At 42.2% G+C, this 19,735-nt stretch overlaps 1 protein-coding gene across 5 annotated transcripts in view; it reads right to left on the bottom strand.

Moving 5' to 3' along the window:
* The window catches only part of DIP2A (disco interacting protein 2 homolog A), a 106,867-nt gene that overhangs the window by 61,013 nt on the left and 26,119 nt on the right, over positions 1-19,735 (bottom strand). For 4 of the 5 annotated variants that reach the window (XM_053917910.1, XM_053917924.1, XM_053917912.1 and 1 more), the window contains exons 2-5: positions 19,370-19,441; positions 13,271-13,390; positions 3,254-3,373; positions 1,661-1,870 (exon numbers count right to left, since the gene is read on the bottom strand). In XM_053917910.1, coding sequence (XP_053773885.1) covers positions 1,661-1,870; positions 3,254-3,373; positions 13,271-13,390; positions 19,370-19,441 — 522 coding nt within the window. The remainder of the gene's footprint in view (positions 1-1,660; positions 1,871-3,253; positions 3,374-13,270; positions 13,391-19,369; positions 19,442-19,735) is intronic. The other variant, XM_053917917.1, reaches the window with a different exon arrangement.

Here is a 19,735-nt window from a genome sequence, read left to right as displayed (position 1 = left end):
TTTATAATAAAGAGAAAGAAATCGAGTATTCTCACATTCATAAATTCAAGCCACTATATTCAGCAACATTTAGTACAAGAAGGCTACAACCCACGGTAGCCCACGGTAGCCCACGGTAGGGCATTACACAGAGACCAGGTTAAATTTAGACGTTACTAAATTAATCACAGTGTGTATGTGAGGCCAGGCGAGTGGGGAGGGAGACAGACAGGCTCAGCTACACCAGTGGAGGGCAAGAGTCCTCACTGAAAGGTGATGCACCCAACTCATGAATCTTCACAGCCAGGGCCTTTCAGAGAATGAAAACACCTTCCTCAAACACACAGCTAAGTGCTTTGTTAAAAGACCCACAACCACCGGAAGCTGAAGGCTATCTGGTTAAACATTCTGACCTGTGGGCAGTTTCTCAATACGTCAGTAGAAAAACCGGTTTTCAAGCTATCCACTGTCAACCTCCTTGAGGAAAGGAAGATATTAACCACTGGCCATTCACAGGACACGCAGAAAAGCTACCAAAACTATCTGGGTGGGCTCTTTTCCAAAGGGGCCTTCTGTTGTGAAACAAGCCACCCTGGGGAGCCCCGACAGTGAGCTGCCCCCCGCCACCCATGGTCTCTGGGTGCTGGAAGCAGAGCACAGCCTTGTGAGTTCTCACCTAGGACTTGAGATGCAGTAGAAGACACATCTCCATGGAAACGTGCTTTGTGCACAGAGGCAATAAACTTAACATGAAGAACCTCAGTGCTGTGTCCGCAGAGGACGATGAGGCTAAGGCCGCTGGCCACTTAAAACATCCAGAGAACTCCCAGTCCAGCCAAATGACCAAGATTTTCCACGAAGCAGCTCAGCACCTGAGCCCAGAGCCTGCCTGCTGTGACCCCACTGAAAACACCAGCCATGCATGCTTCAGTGTCAGCAGAACGGCAACTAATAGCAAAGAGAACGAATCAAGAAAACCGTCAGGCTGGCTTCAACGCTAAGCCAGGTGTGCAATCTCAGGTCAGTCACAATCGACCTTTCTGTCCACCCTCTGCATCCAGAAAACAGGAGTCACAATCACACTCTCTAAGGTGCTCACGCAAGAACCCATGTGGGCGCTGCGTGCTAGCTCCGCACAGCTAACGATGCTACCGTTTATGTTTTTAAAATGTGATTTCAAATAATGAAAGGTTTGCACATTTTCCCTAACAGTAATGTAATTTAAAGATCGGATGATTTGGAAGAGTTCTATGTGCCTTTGTGACTTAGCTTTGACTGTCATCCCTATCCAGGTTGCGAGATGTTTAACCTGGACCTCCCAAATTGATGGACCCATAGCTGTGCACACGAGCATAGGCAGAGACAATGTCGAGGTTGCAGGCCACAGGTGACCACCAGCAGCAACTATGGTCACATCTAACTGAACATCCACTCTGCACCTGCCACCTGTGCCAGCCCGCCCTCCAGAGCAGGAGGGCGCACACGTCGAGAGACACCATGCACTTCTCCCTGCCCGTGGGGAAGGCCCACGTGCCAGAGCGCCTGGAATCATCAAACCACAGAAGTAACGAGGACTACTGTTGTTACCAAAAAGCCATTTTCCAGATGAAAAAGAGAAGACAGGTTTCGATGGGCGCAGAGGCACCCTTGTCCTACGAAGGCCACGGAAACTGTTACTGACCTATGTGGGCGTGGGCCACGGGGCCTGTGAGCGCAGCGGCAGGTCTCCCTCCCGGGTGAGATGAGGTGGAGGATGCGGAGGATGAGGTGGACGAGCCCTGAATGACCCGGTCGAGCCAGGGCTCGACGCTGGAATGGCTCTGGAGCGGAGTGGAGGTGAGTCGCCCAGGTCGCCGTAAAGAGCCCTCATCTTCTGAGGCAGACGACGTGTCTGTGGTTAAAATAACGACGACAGGCATGATGTAGGGATGGGTCACTGAGGAAGGCGATTCCCACACTGGCACCCGGGCCTCCCAGCCTGCACCGCGCCGCTCTGTATACCTGCACAGCTGCACCCACACATGGCTGAGGAGTCACAGCAAAGGTCACACTCAATCTAGAAGGGCCTGCATCAACCAACTGTAAGATCCAAAGGACCCTGGCCGGGAAAACTGGCTTTATGACCCCAGTTTGCCCCAGAGGCCTTAGTCTTGGGACATTACACACTGGGAGTGAAGACAGGCTCCCAACTTGGCTTCAGAACACGGCTTGGGGGGGGTCCCAAATATCAAAGGAGACTCTAACTGGGGAACGCTCTGTGAACGTCCAGTGTTGCTAAAGAACATTCACTGCCCCTACACCACTGTCACGTGGCTGCAAACCCTGCAGGGAAGGAGAAGCTCACCTCCCGAGAAAGCCTGTGGGCTGTAGGGGCTGCAGCCTATGTGCCTCCCTCACCCTATTCACCTGCCTCTTCCTAGGGGAAGCAGGAATGAATTCTCAAAAGAATTCCTTCCCCAAGAAAACTGCTTCAGTCAATAAAATTAACCGTGATTAAGGTTCTGTAAGGTCTGTATGACTATGCATTTTATTACAGGTTTCACAATTATTTTGAAGTACTTAAAAACTGGGTAGAAAGAATAATTTGAAGGCCATTTCTTAGATTTTTTTCAACAGTAAAAGCTTCCTTCTTTTTTAGCAAGGAAGCATTACCAGAGCACTGAATTATCTTGTGAGTCTGGCACAGGGTTCCAGTCACCAGTTTCGTGACTTACAAATACATAACAAGAGAGTGCACGGACATACTCACTAACCCAACACGTGGGGTAATGTAATAGGAAGCTTACAACACATCACTGACAAGGAGAAACTCCATTTAAAGGTCTCACTTTTAATCACAGTAACAACAAACAACAACAAAGTAGAAATTTAAAACCTCTAGATAGCCTTCTACTCTCCCAGTTAAGGCCTGGTAATAACACAGTAAATAAGTGACTAATTTAACAATTCCTAATCCAGGGAACCCTTGCATACCACTAAATTCTCACTTTAGGCTTTCTTCTTCTTTAAGACACATAGATAGCATCTTAGTAAAAAAACCTAAAACCTACACAAAAAGTCTGTAAAAAGCAATTATCTGTTTGGGTAAGACGCATACCGTGTACACCACAAATTTTCAGGTAAGGACTACTGCACATACACAAACATTTTTAATCTCCGTCTTCTAACTCTTCACAATAAGTCGGAAGGATATTCCAACTCAGTGGGAAAGAAAGTTACGACACCAAGCATGTGAACCACCTCTGGGACATTCCTAACCCAGTGTCATCAGTACCTGGGGGGGTGCAGGTCTCCACAGACGAATGCACGAGAACAGACCGTCTTTTCGAAGGCAGAGGCACCTTCCTCTCTTTGTATTTGGCCAGAGCTGCTTGCACGGCTTCAGTGTGAACATCTACATAGAAACAGCAATAAGAAGTTTTCAAAATATTGTTTATCAAGTACCAAAATTAAGGTTCGTGGCTTTCATTGAGTGTAAGAGTAACACAGCCTCACCCTGTGCCTACTCGTGTGTCCCACATTTTGGTCCTAAGATTTCTTTAAATATTCCTTTGTTTGTAGATCTGACTTTGGAACCATGAATATTTTCACAGTCATAAATGAAAACTAAATTTTTAAAAATCCCCCAAATTGAAAATAACATAAAACAAATAAACTCAAATGTGTCTCCAATTGTCATCATAAACTACTCCAAATGACTCAAACCTGCTGCTCTAGCAAACCTACTAAGGACAAAAAAATGCATGAGACCACTTCTGTACATTTAAAGTTTTTCTCCAACAAGATGTTTTTAAAACACTTATAAACCTTACAGTGAAATGGCAGATAAAGTGCTAATCAATAAAGATGAAAAATTCACACCTACATGTACTGAAATAAAATTTACAGACATCAAAGGCAACAAGACAATTCTGAAAGCTTCCGAAGAGAGAGTAAACCATCTTGAAGGATCAAGAAATAGAGGGACATGACTCAATAGTAACCACCCAGCTGCAAGAAGGAAACATAGTATCAAAAGAAAAGTTTTGAACTTTTGGAAAAGTTTGGATACAATTTTATATCCAGCCAAATTATCATTTAAACACCGTGGTCTAATAAAAATATACCCAGACACAGAAGTGAAACACTCATGGAAGAAGCTGCTTGAAGGAGAGACGAATCCAGGAGCCCCTACAACAGATAGAGCAGTGATTGTGAGCACACACTTTAAACTTGTTTTCCACCTTAGCTGCCATCCTGCTCTCTATCTATGAGTCTGTCTCTGTTTTGCTTGTTAGTTCAGTTTGTTCATGAGATTCCACATATAACTGAAATCATGGAGTATTTGTGTTTCTCTGACTGGCTTATTTGACTTAGCATAATGTTCTCCAGGTCCATCCATGCTGTCACAAAGGGTAAAATTTTCTTCTTTTTTACAGCCAAGTAGTATTCCATACTGTAAATGTCCCATAGTTGTTTTAGCCACTCATCTACTGGTGGGCACTGGGGCTGCTTCCATAACTTGGCAACTGTAAATAATGCTGCAGTGAACATAGGGATGCTTATGTTCTTTTGAATTAGTGGTTCGGGTTCCTTGAAATATACTCCCAGGAGTGGGATCACTGGGGCAAAAGGCAGACCAATTTTTTAATTGTTTGAGGTATCTCCATACTGCTTTCCACAGTGACTGCACCAATCTGCATTCCCACCAGCAGTATGAAGGGGTTCTCTTTTTTCCACATCCTCGCCAGCACTTGTTATATACTGATTTACTGATTATAGCCATTCTAACAGGTGTAACATGATATCTCGTTGTTGTTTTAATTCACATTTCTTTGATGATTAGTGGCACTAAGCATCTTTTCACATGTCTATTGGCCATCTGTTTGTCCACTTTGGAGAAGTGTCTATTCAGGCCCTTTGCCCATTTTCTTAATTGTGTTGTTTTTTTGCTGTTGAGTTTTGTAAAAACTTCGAGTTTTTGTATAAACAAGTTTTTGTATAAAGAAGCTTTTGTATAAAACTTCTTTATAAATTTTGGATATTAACCCCTTATCAAATGTATCAGCGAATATATTCTCCCATTCTGTGGGATTTTTATTTTGCTTTTGAATCCCTTTGCTGTTCAAAACCTTTCTAGTTTGATGTAGTCCCATTTGTTTCTTTTTTTTCCCCCTTGCCTAGGGAAATATATCCAATAAAATATTGCTGTGAGGAATGTCCAAGATTTTCCTGCCTATGTCTTCCTCTACCATTTCTATGGTTTCGGGTCTAACATTTAAGGCTTTAATACATTTTGAATTTATTCTTGTGTGTGGTTTAAAAAGGTGGTCTAGTTTCATTGTTCTGCACATCTGTCCAATTTCCCCAGCACCATTAACTGAATGAGCTATCTTTAGCCTGTTGTATGTGCTTGCTTCCTCTGTTGAACATTAACTGACTGTAAAGGTGTGGCTTTATTTCTGGGCTCTCCATTCTGTTCCACTGACGTGTATGTCTATTCTTATGCCACTACCAGACTGTTTTGATTACAGTGGGCTTGTAGTATAGTTTGATATTAGGCAGCATGATTCCTCCAACCTCCAAGTTTCTTCTCTTCTCAGGATTGCTGTTGCTATGTGTGGACTTTTGTGGTTCCATATACATTTTTGAAATACTTGTTCTACTTCTGTGAAATATATCATTGGAACCTTGATAGGAATTGCACTGAATCTATAGATTGCTTTGGCTGGTATGGAAATTTTAATGATGGTAGTTCTTCCTATCCATGAACATGGTATGTGCTTCCACTTTTTTGTATCTTCTTCAGTTTCTTTCCTCAGTGCCTTATAATTTTCCAAGTACAGGTCTTTTACATTCTTGGTTAGATTTATTCCTGGGTATTTTATTCTTTTTGAAGCAATTGTGAATGGGAGTGGAGCTTTAATTTCCCTTTCTGTTAGTTCATTATTGGCATGTAAAAATGTAACTGATTTCTGGATATTAATTTTGTATCCTGCTAATTTGCTGAATTCATTTATCAGTTCTAGTATTTTCTTAGTGGAATCTTTGGGGTTCTCGATGTACAGTATCATGTTATCTGCAAAAAGAGAGTTTTACTTCTTCCTTTCCAATTTGGATATCTTTTATTTCTTCTTGTCTGATTGTTGTGGCTAGGACTTCCAGTACTGTGTTCAATATGAGAGGTGAAAGCAGACATCCATGTCTTGATCCCGCCCTTAAGGGGAATGCTTGTAGTTTTTACCCATTGAGTATGATGCTGGCAGTAGGTTTGTCATATATGGCCTTTAGGTGTGTTCCCTCTATTCCTACTTTTCTGAGTTTTTATCATAAACAGATGTTAGATTTTTATAAAATGCTTTTTCTGCATCTACTGATATGATCATGTGATTTTTATTCATTTTGCTTCTGTGGTGAATCACATTTACTGATTTGAGAATATTGTACCAACCTTGCATTCCAGGAATAAATGCCACTTGATCATGGTGTGTGATCTTTTTGATGCATTGCTGTATTCAGTTTGCTAATATTTTATTGAGGATTTTAGTGTCTATGTTCATCAGGGATATTGGCCTATAATTTTCTCTTTTTTGAAGTGTCTTTACCAGGTTTTGGAATTGGATAATGTTGGCTTCATAAAATGAGCTTGGGAGTCTTCCCTACCCTTGAACTTTTTGAAGCAGTTTGAGGAGAACTGTTAGTTCTTCCAGTAATGTTTGGTAAAATTCACTTATGAATCCATCCTGTGCAGGGCTTTTGTTTGTTGGGAGTTTTTTGATTGCTGCTTCAATTTTACTAGGTGTAATCTGTCTATTCAGACTCTCTGATTCTTCCTAATTTAATTTTGGAAAATTGTATGTTTCTAGGAACTTATCTATTTTGTCCAGGTTGTCCAGTTTGTTGGTATTTAGTTGTTCACAATATTTTCTTACAATCCTTTGTATTTCTTTTGGTGTCAGTTGTTATTTCTCCTCTGATTTCATTTATTTGGGTCCTCTCTCTTTTTTCTTGATGAGTCTGGTTAAAGGTTTGCCAATCTTGTTTATCTTTCCAAAGAACCAGGTCTTGGATTCATTGATCTTTTGTTATCATTTTTTAGGACTATTTCATTCATTCCTGCTCTGATCTTTTATATTTCCTTCCTTTTACTCCCTTTGGGTTTTGTTTGTTGTTCTTTTCAAGTTCCTTTAAGTGTAAAGTTAGATTGTTTATTCTTCTTGTTTTTTGGGATAGGCCTGTAATGCTATGAATTTCCCTCTTAGGACTGCTTTCCCTGTGTTCCACAGATTTTGGATTGCTGTAATCTCATTTTCATTTGTTTAAAGGTAGCTCTTGATTTCATCCTTGATCTCGTTGTTGACCCATTCACTGTTTAATAACATGTTATTTAGCTTCCATGTCTTTGTGTGTTTTTCAGTGCTGCCTCCAAGAAACCCACTTGTGGCTGAAAGATACACGCAGACTAAAAGTAAAGGATTGAAAAAAGATATTTCATGCAAATGGAAAGGAAAAAAATCTGGGATAGCAATACTTGTATCCAACAAAATAGACTTTAAAACCAAAACTATAGTAAAAGACAAGGAACAACACTACATAAGATGAAGGGAACAATCCAACCAGAGGACATAACCCTGGTTAACACTCACACACCCAACATAGCAGCACCTAAATATGTGAAGCAAATCTTAATGGACATAAAGAGAGAGATCAACAGAAATACAGTCATAGTTGGGGACTTTAACACCCCATTGACTTAGATGGATAGATCTTCTAGGCAGAAAATCAACAAGGAGACAGTGGCCTTGAATGACACACTAGGTCAAACGGTTTTAATTGAGGTCTTCAGAGCATTTCAACCCAAAGCAGCAGAATACGCACACTTTTCATGTGCATGAGGAATGTTTTCTAGGATAGACCACATGTTAGGATACAAAACAAGTCTCAATAAGTTTAAGATCATGGAAACCCTATCAAGCATCTTCTCTGACCACAATGCTATGAAACTAGAAATCAGTTACAAGAACACTGGAAACATACAAAGATACGGAAGCTAAATAACATGTTATTAAATAATGAATGGGTCAATAATGAGATCAAGGAAGAAATCAAAAGATACCCTGAAACACTTTAAAATCTTGTTTCGTGTCTGAGAAACAAATAAAAATAGATAAACCAACAGATCAAAGAAGTTCAACAAAGCATGAAAAACATAAAGAAAATGACACTGAGGCACATCATAATCAAATCACTCAAAACCAGTGATAAAGAAAAAGATCTTAAAAGTGCCAGAGGAAGAAACACACATTCCATGCATGGGAACAACAAAAAGGAACAAACTTGGAGGACTAACACTACTGATTTCAACCATTATTCTTAAGCTACAACCAGTGAGAGCAGGGTTCTCCATGAAGATGGAGGGATACATCCATAGAACATGAATACAGCCACACGTGCGTGTACGACCGCCTTTAGACAAAGAAGCAGACAGTGTATGCGCCACAAACTAGATATTCACAAGCAAAAAGTAAGCTTTGATCCATATGCTTATTCATATGAAAATTAACTAAAATACAGATCATAGGCCTAAAGGTAAAACCTTAAAACTATAAAACTTCTAGAAGAAAACACAGGTGAAATCTTTATGACCCTGGGTTAGACAAAGATTTCTAAGATACAAGAACAAAGGCACTATTGACTTAAAAGAATTAGTAAGTTGGACTTCATTAAAATTAAAAATCTGTGCTCTTCAAAAGGCACTTTAAGAGAATGCAAAGACAAGACAAAGCCTAGGAGAAAATACTAGCAAACCACATTTGCGATAAAGGTCTTATATTCAGGGAAAAAAAGAATTAGTACTAGAAGAAAGTTCAGGAGAGCAGAAAACCGTTTATTAATATCAGTTACATGGACATGGATGGTGAGGGGGATGGGGGCAGGGAAATGAGGAAGACAGGAAGAGGAAGAAGACCCTTTCCGTGACCCCATTCACGGATTGCATACATGTGTCTGAGTGTATTTGCCTCCAGGGCTGAAGAAGATGGTGTTCAGTGAAACGCTAAGGGTGGTTGTCTTGGGATTCAGAGACTTCAGGTGATTTTTACTATTGTCCTTAAACTTGGTTTAATACTTGTACTACATGTATTAATTATATTACAGAGAAAGATAATCATCAGTGTGATGATGTTTGTTTAAATGGTATTAAATTGGTAAGAAATCACCTCATCAAAAATTTCTCAAATCTCTTCATCACACTCCACTGTTGATATAACATTTAAAATCTTAATGTTCTTTCTAGATATTCTTAGGACAAAAGTGGCCATTTCTTTATTTTTAATTCACATTTTATTTTTCAATTACAATTTATATTCAGTATTATTTTGTATTAGTTTCAAGGGCACGGCATACTGGTTAGACAATAATGTACTTTACACAGTGTTTCCAGTACCCTCCTGGCGCCATACATAGTTATTACAATATTATTAACGACATGCCCTGTGCTGTGCTTTACAGCTCCATGACTGTTCTGTAACTACCAATCTGTACCTCTAAATTCCTTCACCTTTTCCACCCAGTCCTGCCACACCCCAGCAATCATCAGTATGCTCCTGTGTCTATGAGTCTGTTTCAGTTTTGTCTGTTAATTACTCTGTTCTTAAGATTCCACACGTAAGTGAAATCATGTATTTTTCTTTCTCAACTTCTTTGACTTAGCATAATACTCTCTAGGTCCAACCATACTGTTGCAAGTGGTAACATTTCACTCTTTTTTTATGGCTGAGTAATAGTCCATCTGTGTACACAGGGTGGGGCAAAAGTAGATTTAGTTATTAGTACACAGAATACAGTTTATTCTTGTATTGTTATTTATTAATTACTGTATTATTTTCCATACGAACATCTGGACACCTACTTTTGCCCCCCCGTATGTACTACTACTTCTTACCCACTCGTTTGCCAATGGGCACTTGGACTGCTTCCACACCTTGGCTACTGTAGATAACGCTGTCATAGCCACAAGGGTGCATATATTCTGCCAAAACAGCATTTTGAGTTTCTTCAGATATATACCCAGAAGTGGAATCATTGGGTCATAAGGCTAATTCCCTTTTTAATTTTTTGAGGAACTTCCATACTGTTTTCCACAGTGGCTACACCAATCTGCATTCCCGCCAACAATGCCAACGGTTCCCTTTTCTCCACATCCTCACCAGCACTTGTTGTTTATGGATTTATTGATGATGGCCATTCTGACAGGTGTGAATGGATATCTCATTGTGGCTTTAATTTTGTACTTCTCTGACGATCAGTGCTGCTGAGCATCTTTTCACATGTCTACTGACCATCTGTATGCTCTCTTCGAAGAAGGTTCTATTCAGGTCCCCTGCCCATTTTTTTTCATCCTCACTTGAGGAATGCTTATTGATTTTAGAGAAAGGGTAAGGGAGGGAGGGGAAGAGGGAGAGAAACACTGATAAGTTGCCTCTTGCACACGCTCCAACTGGGACCAAACCCTCAACCCAGGCATGTGCTCTGACCAGGAATAGAAACCGCGACCTTTCCATTTACAGGATGATGCTCCAACCAACTGAGCCACACTGGTCAAGGCCCTCTGCCCGTTTTTTATTTTCTATTTTTTTAAGATTTTATTTATTTACTTGTAGAGAGAGTGGAAGGAAGGGAGAAAGAGGGAAGCATCAATGTGTGGTTCCCTCTCTCACACCCCCAACCAGAGACCTGGCCCACAACCCAGGCGTGTGCCCCAACCAGGAATCAAACCAGTGAACTCCAGCAGTTTGCAGGCTGGAGCTCAATCCACTGAGCCACACCAGTCAGAGCTCTGCCCATTTCTTAAATTGGATTTTTTTTTTCTTTTTAGCATTGAGTTGTATGAGTTCTTTATAAATTATGGGTATTAACCCCTTTATCTTCCTTTCAGTAGGTTGTCTTTTCATTTGTTGATGATTTCCTTTGTGGCACAAAAACTTTTTCGTTTCACGTAGTCACATTTATTTTTTCTTTTCTTTCCTTTGCCCCAGGAGATAGGTCAGAAAAAAACATTGCTGTAAGAAATGTCCAAGATTTTACTGCCTATGTTTCCTTCTGAAAGTTTTATGGTTTCAAGTCTTACATTTAAAGTCTTTAATCCATTTTGAGTTTATTCTTCTATATGGTGTAAGAAAGTGGTCTAGTTTCATTTTTTGTATGTATCTGTCCAATTTCCCCAACACCACTTATTGAATAGACTGTCTTTACCACATTGTATGTTTTTGCCTCCTTTGTCAAATATTAATTGACCGTATAGGTGTGGGTTTATTTCTGGGCTTGCTGTTCTGTTCCATTAATCTATATGTCTGTTCTTATGCCATTACCATGCTGTTCTGATTATTATGGCCTTTTAGGATATTTTTATATCAGGTAGCATGACACCTCCAACTTTGTTCTTTTTTCTTAAGATTGCTGTGGCTATTTGAGGCCTTTTGTGGTGCCATATAAATTTTTGCATTATTTATTCTATTTCTGTGAAATATGTCATTGGTATTTTGATAGGAATTGTGTGGCATCTACAAATTGCTTTGAGTAGGATGGACATTTTAATGATGTTAATTCTCCCTATTCACGAGCACAGTATATGCGTCCATTTATTTGTGTCTTCTTCAATTTCTTTCTTCAGTATCTTATAATTTTACCTCCTTGGTTAAATTTTTTCCTGGGTTATTTTATTTTTTTGATGCAATTGTAAATGGGATTGTTTTTTTATTTTCCCTTTCTGATAGTTCACTACTGGTGTATAAAATTGCAACTGAGTCCTGGCTCAGTTGGTTAATTAAGAGCATCATTCCAATGTGCCAAGGTTGCGAGTTCAGTCACCAGTCAGGGCACATGCAAGAATCAATCAATAAATGCATAATTAAGTGAAACAATGAATCGATGTTTCTCTCTCATACTCTAAAATCAAAAATTTTTAAAATAAAGTTAAATTAAAATGCAACCAATATCTGAATATTTATAGAGTAGTATACTGCTACTGTAATGAATTCAGTTATCAGTTCTAGTAGTTTTTATTTACTTTTTTAATTCTTTCTTTTTTCAAGATTTTATTTATTTTCAGAGAGAGGGGAAGGGAGGGACAAAGAGAGAGAAACATTGATGTGTGAGAGAAACATCAATTGGTTGTCCCTTGCACGACCCCAACAGTCTGGGTGGGCCCATAAGCTGGTTGGGATGAAGTCTCGGGACCTCCAACGTGGGGCAAACAATGCTGCCAGGTTGATGGAGTCTCAGATATGACACTTGCCTGCAGGCTCTCCAGCTCTGTGGGGAGAGGGCTCAGAAAGGAGGCAATGGATCTTCCCACTGTTCCGTCTAGGAGAAAGCTGTCCCCCAGCTTTCTCTGTGATGCCAGACACTTCAGTTCCTCCCTGTATGCCACTGATGCCTTTCAAGCTGCTACCCTAGTGCTGGAGCTCAGAGGGAGTGCGTCTGAGAAGGTGAGTCTCTGTGTAGATTCTTTAAGGGGAACTGGGACTCCAGCAGTTTCTTCCACTGGTTTTTGCAGTGAGAAGTTATAGGGACTTATTTTCCCACCACTGGAACTCTGGGCTGGGGAGCCTGGTGTGGGGCTGGGACTCCTCACTCCTGAGATACCCCTCCTGAATTTTTATCCACTACACGAGGATATGGGATCAGCCTATTCCACGTCTGCGCCCCTCCTACCAGTCTTGATGGATATGGTTTAATTCCGTGGTTGTCAGACATCCATTTAACTTGATTTCTCAACAAAACATTTAAAGAATTTTTTCAAATGGGTAAGTTTTAGAAACATCTCCTAAGAAGCGAGCACTTCTGTCCACCCTAAACATACTGTGGTTATGCGTAAGTTAAATTATGCTAAGCAAAATAAGTCAGTCAGCCAGAGAAAGAAAAACACCATGTGATCTCACTCATCTGTGGACTCTAATGAACAACATAAAACCGGAGGTGCGGACACAGGGAACAGACTGGCAGATCTCGGAGGGGAGCAGGTGGGGGAACTAGAAGAGATCAGCCGAAGAACATGTGTCCATACATGCATGGACTCAGACAACAATGTGGGGCAGGCCAGGCTGGGGGCTGGGCGATGGGGGCAAAGAGGGGGAGGAAATGGGGGATATCTCCAATAGTTCCAACAATAAAAAAATTAATAAAAAATATAATGATGTGGTAAATTATCATTCAAGTAAAAATAATTTCTTCAGCATATATTTTTAGCAAGGAAAAAATAACACAAAGACTGAGAGTCCAGGAGTGGAGGCCTGCTGCCTCTGGTCCCTACCTGACCGGAAGCGCTCGTCCCGCGAGTTGGTGGGCCGCGGCTTCTGCTGCTTAGGCACCGCAGCCGTGGTTTGTGAGGGCCCGGGGGTCCTAGGCTCTGTTTGGAGGGATGGGTCCACTCCTGAAACACAATTTTATAGGTATGTCTTGTGTCAACCACTTACTTTTTCAACTGTGGAAAAACCCATTTTAAACACCACACACTGTACCAAAATCCATGATCTGAGCACATGAGCCCTGGGCTGGCCCCCGTACCCCAAAGGCCTGAGTCTAGGTCAAGGGGAGGCTGTGGATGTCCATGTCCAGCTTGCTCCCCGCAGCACCCCCAGCCCAACCCCTCGTCCGTCACCCACCATTGGCAAGAAAGGCGACCGTCCCAGAGCTGACCCTGAGCCCTGTGAGTACCACACCTGCAGTTGCTCAGGCGGACTCTCCAGAGACGGTCCTCTGAAAGGGGGTTTCTGCACCACAAACGTTTCCTGAGTCTGAAAGGACCCAAGTCACTTTTTCTGGCACTGCCCGTGGTGTCAGCCTACTCAGTGAGAAGCAGCCCTCTAAGCAGTCACAAGGGGCCACCAGTTGTCCTTAGACATGGGCAGAGAAGCAGCGGACTGGTGGACAAAGAGCAGAGCAAAGCACAGACGATAAGGGTGACAGCAGACCACAATGCTCGGGCTCAGGCCGGACTGCCTGGACCTGCGGCAACTGCTCACTGTCTCCACACCCAGCCCGCTCACGCCCGTCCACACTCGTGGCCAGGCGCACAGTGCTCACATCCACCGCCCTGGCCACACAGGCCTGGACCTGCGGCAACTGCTCACTGTCTCCACACCCAGCCCGCTCACGCCCGTCCACACTCGTGGCCAGGCGCACAGTGCTTACATCCACCGCCCTGACCACACAGGCCCTCAGGATTCAGCGTGGTGAGTAAAGGAATGGGGTCATTAAACGAAGCCTCTGGTGTTGTCTGAGTCCCCACGTGCTGACATTTGGGAACAGCATAAAGCAAAGCCTGCAGTTGTGTGTCATCGACATAATCAGCTTAATTCAGCCTGTGGTTCAAAACGTCTCATAAAAATCGCCAGCAGGACTCCGGCCCCACTTGCTCCTCCGGCCTTCATCGTTCCCAGAAAAAAGGCAGTTTATCCCTGCCTTGGACCCTGGCAGTCAGTGACTGCCCAATGGACACAGCATAGCAGGAGTGATGCTGTGTGACTTCTGAGGCCAGTCACAAAAGGCGACACAGCTCCCACATGTGTCAGTATGTCCCCTTAGTAACAGCACACTGAAAGGACACGTGAGAGGGCAGAGGGGGACAGAAGCAGTACAGGAGCCCTGTGCTTGGCTGTCTGAGTCTCCCAGCACCAATCCCACGGCTGTGACTGAGAAGCTCCCCAGGACATCAGCTCTGGCTTGGTGAATCGCATGCAACTGCCCCCCAGCCCAGCCAAACTGCAGGTCTGCGAGCAGAAAGAGGCTGTCACTGCTGTTCCAAGCCCTACATTTTAGGGTGGTCAGTTATTAGCGCTAGAGAATGAGAACCCCTCTGAAAATTGATGTTCAGCTCTTCAGAACTGGACCATCCAAGCACACACACACACATACACACGTGTGCACCCACAGCAATAGTGATCAGTACTGCCACTGGCTTTGTTCGCTGTGACCGAGCGAAACTGCTTTACGTTCGCAGTGGAGTTGAGGATGCACAGAACGTTACGTGCCGTGGATCATAAACAGGTGTGCTGCAAACTGATGTACATACCAGTGGACATCCCTATACTTACATTCCAAAATACGGGCACTCAGATTCTTTGAGATAAGATTCACTTATTCAACAAAGACACAAAACCCATTGTGAAATTACTGGATAAAAGAGTAGGTATATTTTTAATTTTAACAGAGATCAAGGGGTAACTTTCCAAAAAGATTACAGCAATTTGCACTCACACGCAGTGTATGAAAGTACCATTTCCCCACATCCTTTCAGCACTGGATGTCATAAAGTTTTAGAATTTTGCCAAGCTGATAGCAGAAAAATGGTTCACTTTAATTTGAGTTTCCCTATCTACTGTTGGGGTTGAACATAATGTTTATGGCCCATCCATATTTCCTCTTCTCGGAACTTCTATTCATTTTACCAAGCTAATAAGCCCCCGAAAAAAACTGCAGGAAGCCGTCGCTTGCTGGGGACACTGCCCGGCACTGAGCACGCCTCCCTGATCTGTGCCCGGCAGCTCAGTCATTCTGAAAGACTTTCATTTCCAGGGAACCAATCATACAAGTTTTTCTTTTCCTTCCTAACGTCTAGGTCTCCCATCTTGTAACCTCCACTCAAGAGGTACTCAAAGGTACTCCTGAATTTCCTAGTGTCTCTTAATTACAAACCTTTTTAGAGCTGTAATCCTTATAAAGTCTCTGTTCACTAACAGTGGAGAGGAAGGGAATCCCAGCTCTGTCTCCGCCCTTTGAATGCTCCTAAGTCACTGCTAGACCCCTTTCTCTTCACGCATTTTCTTCTACTCCCTATGCAAGACGCCCCTGTTGTCACCAACAACCAAGAGTACAGTCAGATTTAGCATCTTGAGGGCCAGTTCTTTCTCACTAGTTTTCTTCTTCATAAATGTATTGGCTACTCTCAGAACTTGCCTCCTTCAAGTGGGTTATTTTCTTCCAATCCCAGTTTGGGGATGGGGTGCAGAATCAGTCACTGGTATTCAGACTGAACTACATTATGTTCACACTTTAATTTTGAAACTGCATAATTTTACAGTAGTTTTTCTATTGCTGTTCAATTACAGTTATCCTAATTTTCCCTCATTGCTCTCCTCTGCCCCACCCCCCACTCCCACAGTCAATTTCTACCCCATTGTCCACGTCCATGGGTCCTTTATACATGCCCCTGACTTGGCCCTTTCTCTTCTTTCACCTGTTATCCCCCTACCTCCTCCCCTCTGGTTACTATCAGTTTGTTCTTTATTTCCATGTTTCTGGTTCTATTTTGCTCATTTGTTTGTTTTGTTGATCGGGTTACACTTCTAGGTAAGATCATATGGTATTCGTCTTTCACTGCCTGGCTTACTTCACTTAGCATAATACTCTCCAGTTCCATTCATGCTGTCGTGTAGGGTAGGAGCTGCTTCTTTCTCTCTGCTGCATAGGATTCCATTGTGTAAATGTACCACAGTTGTTTAATCCACTCATTTACTGACAGGCACTTAGGCTGTTTCTAAGCACTTGGCTATTGTAAATAACGCTGCTATGAACTTTTGGGTGCATAGGTTCTTTTAAATTGCTGTTTCAGGATTCTTATGGTATAATCCCATCATCCCAGCAGTGGAATCACTGGGTCAAAAGGCAGTTCCATTTTTTTGTTTTTTGAGGAAATTCCATACTGTTTTCCATAGTGGCTATATTAGTCTGCATTCCCAACAGTGCACTAGGGTTCCCTTTTCTCCACAACCTTGCCAGCACTTGTTATTTGTTGATTTGGTTATGATGGCCATTCTGACAGGTGTGAGGTAGTATCTCATTTTGGTTTTAATTGCATCTCTCTGATGGCTAGTGATGCTGAGCATCCTTTCATATGTCTCTGGGCCCTCTGTATGTCCTCCTTGGAGAAGTGTCTGTTCAGGTCCTTTGTCCATTCTTAATTGGATTATTTGTTTTCTTGGTGTGGAGCCGTGTGAGTTCTTTATACACAATGTTTTTCCATTTAGAAATTTGGTGTTTCTTCTATTTTAGGGTGTTGGTTATTTCTTTCAAATAGATCTTATGACCCTAATAAGGTTCTGTGGTTTTCTTGCTAAATATATTAATAAGCAACTGACAGTTTACTGACCCTATAAATGTTTTTTCGTTAACAGAAATTCTGCCAGAGAAAAGCTATAGATTCTTGCATATTTGTCTTACATCAAAACAAAAACTCTAATCGGACATTTAATAAGCAGTCCCCTGGGATTTCAAGGTACAGAATAATACCATCCATAACTAAAGGTGCTCATCCTGCTTTGTTCCCCGTCCCATCACACTGACCATGGCCACCAAACGAAGTGGCCTAAGGGCGGGCACAGCGAGCACTCCCGTCTCACCCTGCACAGGACGGAGACCCTGCAGTATGTGACCGTACAACATGCCGTGGCTGTCCATGTTTGCAAACAGGCTGTCGGATGTTTCCCTCACTGCCTTAAATTCTAATTTTATTCAGGGGTCAATTTTGTTTTATTTTGGAGGAGTGAATGTCAGTATATAAAGAGACTCTTCACTATTGTTTTTGTTGCTGACCGTAAAATATATCACATTGATATAAGCAGCACAGAACATGTTTTCAGTTTAAGAATTGTTATAAGGAAATGACGACGACACTGGTAAGAAATAAGCACTCCAGTGCCACAGGAGCCCCTACGGCCCCTCAGTCTCACTCCACGACGACACGCTGTGCTGACTTCACTGAAAACCACTCCCCTGTCTTTCTTCACCAGCTACATAAAGGTTCCTAAATAGCACAGTTTGGCATGTTTTTCACTTAAACTGCCTCTATTCCTTTGCAATTATTTCTTTCACTACCCGTATGTTTACGGGCTTCATCCTTGCCGATACATGCAACTTCCCCCTGTATGAACTCTGTCGGTAGGTGTTCTAGTTATTGACAGTTGAAGGATACAGTACACACTCTTGTGCGTGAGCAAACACAAGTGCAAACATTCGAAGTTTCTCGAGGGCGCCTGTGTACCTGAAGGAGAACTGCTGGTCGCCTCTGACCTCTTCAACTTTATCAGGTAACACTAACTGTCCATACCCCTACCACCTAACCCTCCCCAACAACCGGAGGCAGGGTGGGCTTCAGTCGGCATTTCTCTGATTACTGCTGAGGTTTCGCGCCTTTTGTTTGCTTGCTGGCCATGAGGGTTTCCTCTTAGGAAAGGCTTACTCAAGTCTTCAGCTCATCTTTCTTGTGGGCTTTTTCTGTTTTAATCATGTTGGGGAACTTCCTGGCTATTTCAGTTTAAATTAATTAAAATTAAATTAAAAATTCAGTCTTTCACTACGTGCCGTTATCTCAAGTACTCAAAGCTCTACGTGGCTAGTGGGCAGTTCACTGGACACCACAGCCTCAGAGCACTTTCTTTATCCCAGAAAGTTCTACTGAATGGTGATGCTGGTAGTTATTTTTGTCACAGTTCTCTTCTCGCTCTCAGGAGCTTGTCTGTATTCTCTTCCTGGTGACTTTTGATAAAATAAAATCTGTAATTTTAACAGAGTCCAATTTACTAACCTTTTCCTTTAAAGCTGCTGCTTCTTGGTGGCTTTAGTGACTTAAGAAGCCCTTTCTATCTCAAGATGATGACGATTTCCTATATGACCTTCTAAAGGCGCTACAGTACTTGCCTTTCACATTTAGGCCAATGTCATCTGTCTCACAAGGGAGCAAGGAACTGGGCCAGCGCCATGACCGGCAATGCCGTCTCCACCACAAGCCGAGACTCTACCAGACGCACCCCTGGGCCCGGGCCCCACGCTCTGCACTGCTCCTCCAGCGGTCCACCCATGAGCCAGACCACACTGTCTTACTGGGGACAGCTTGGCACTCCTGCTTCACACCCTGATAAGGCAAATCTTCCCACCTCACTCTCCTTTTCTGAGCATGTTTTGAATCCCTTGGCCCTTTAAACTTATGCATAAAATTTATAATTAGCTTGTTAAACTACACACACACACAAAACCTGTTGAAATGACGAGTGTGCTGACTCTACAGATCAGTCTCAGCTGGGAAGAACTGCATCTTTACAATACCTGTTTCAATCCTAAGTAAGAAAATGTTGCTTACGATAATCATAAAAATAAATCACGTTCAATATTCAACTAAAATACAATAAATTCTTCTTGGGAATGAGATCTATACCATACCAGAGCTGTAAATTATAATCTATACGCCTTTGGATTTTATTAGTTAACGTTAGAGACATTACTTGCCCAGTCCCTCTTAACAGGAAACACAGGAAAAATAGGAAACACACCAATGTTAAGCTCTAAAATCAGTTTCTCGATCAAGTTCTATGAGCTAACATAGTTGTCACAGGCCACTCGGGACTGCTGCCCTCACCTTGAAGGAGTGGGATGTAGCACGCAAGCAGCTTTGCCCGTTTCTTCTCGTATCCTTTCTGAGTGATGTCACCTAAAGCAACAATGGTAAAAGAGAATTACATTTCTTCTAAAGTTACTAAAATTGTTAATTAAAGATTAATTCATAATAAAAAAACTGGAGACACAAATGTCCTTCAACTAGTGACTGGTAACAAACTATGATTCACACGATGAAATACTAGTCAGCAGTAAAAGGAACAAATTACTGATATATAGAACAATTTAGGTGGCTCCTATATACCTATTGCTAGGTGAAAGAATTCTTCCACTTACATGACATTCTGGAAAAGAAAAAACTATAAAAAGCCGGAGAACAGACAGTGGT

This window comes from Desmodus rotundus, chromosome 2 (genome assembly GCF_022682495.2).
Source record: "Desmodus rotundus isolate HL8 chromosome 2, HLdesRot8A.1, whole genome shotgun sequence".
Classification (NCBI taxonomy): Eukaryota; Metazoa; Chordata; class Mammalia; order Chiroptera; family Phyllostomidae; genus Desmodus; species Desmodus rotundus.
This window is presented reverse-complemented; position numbering and strand designations above follow the sequence as displayed.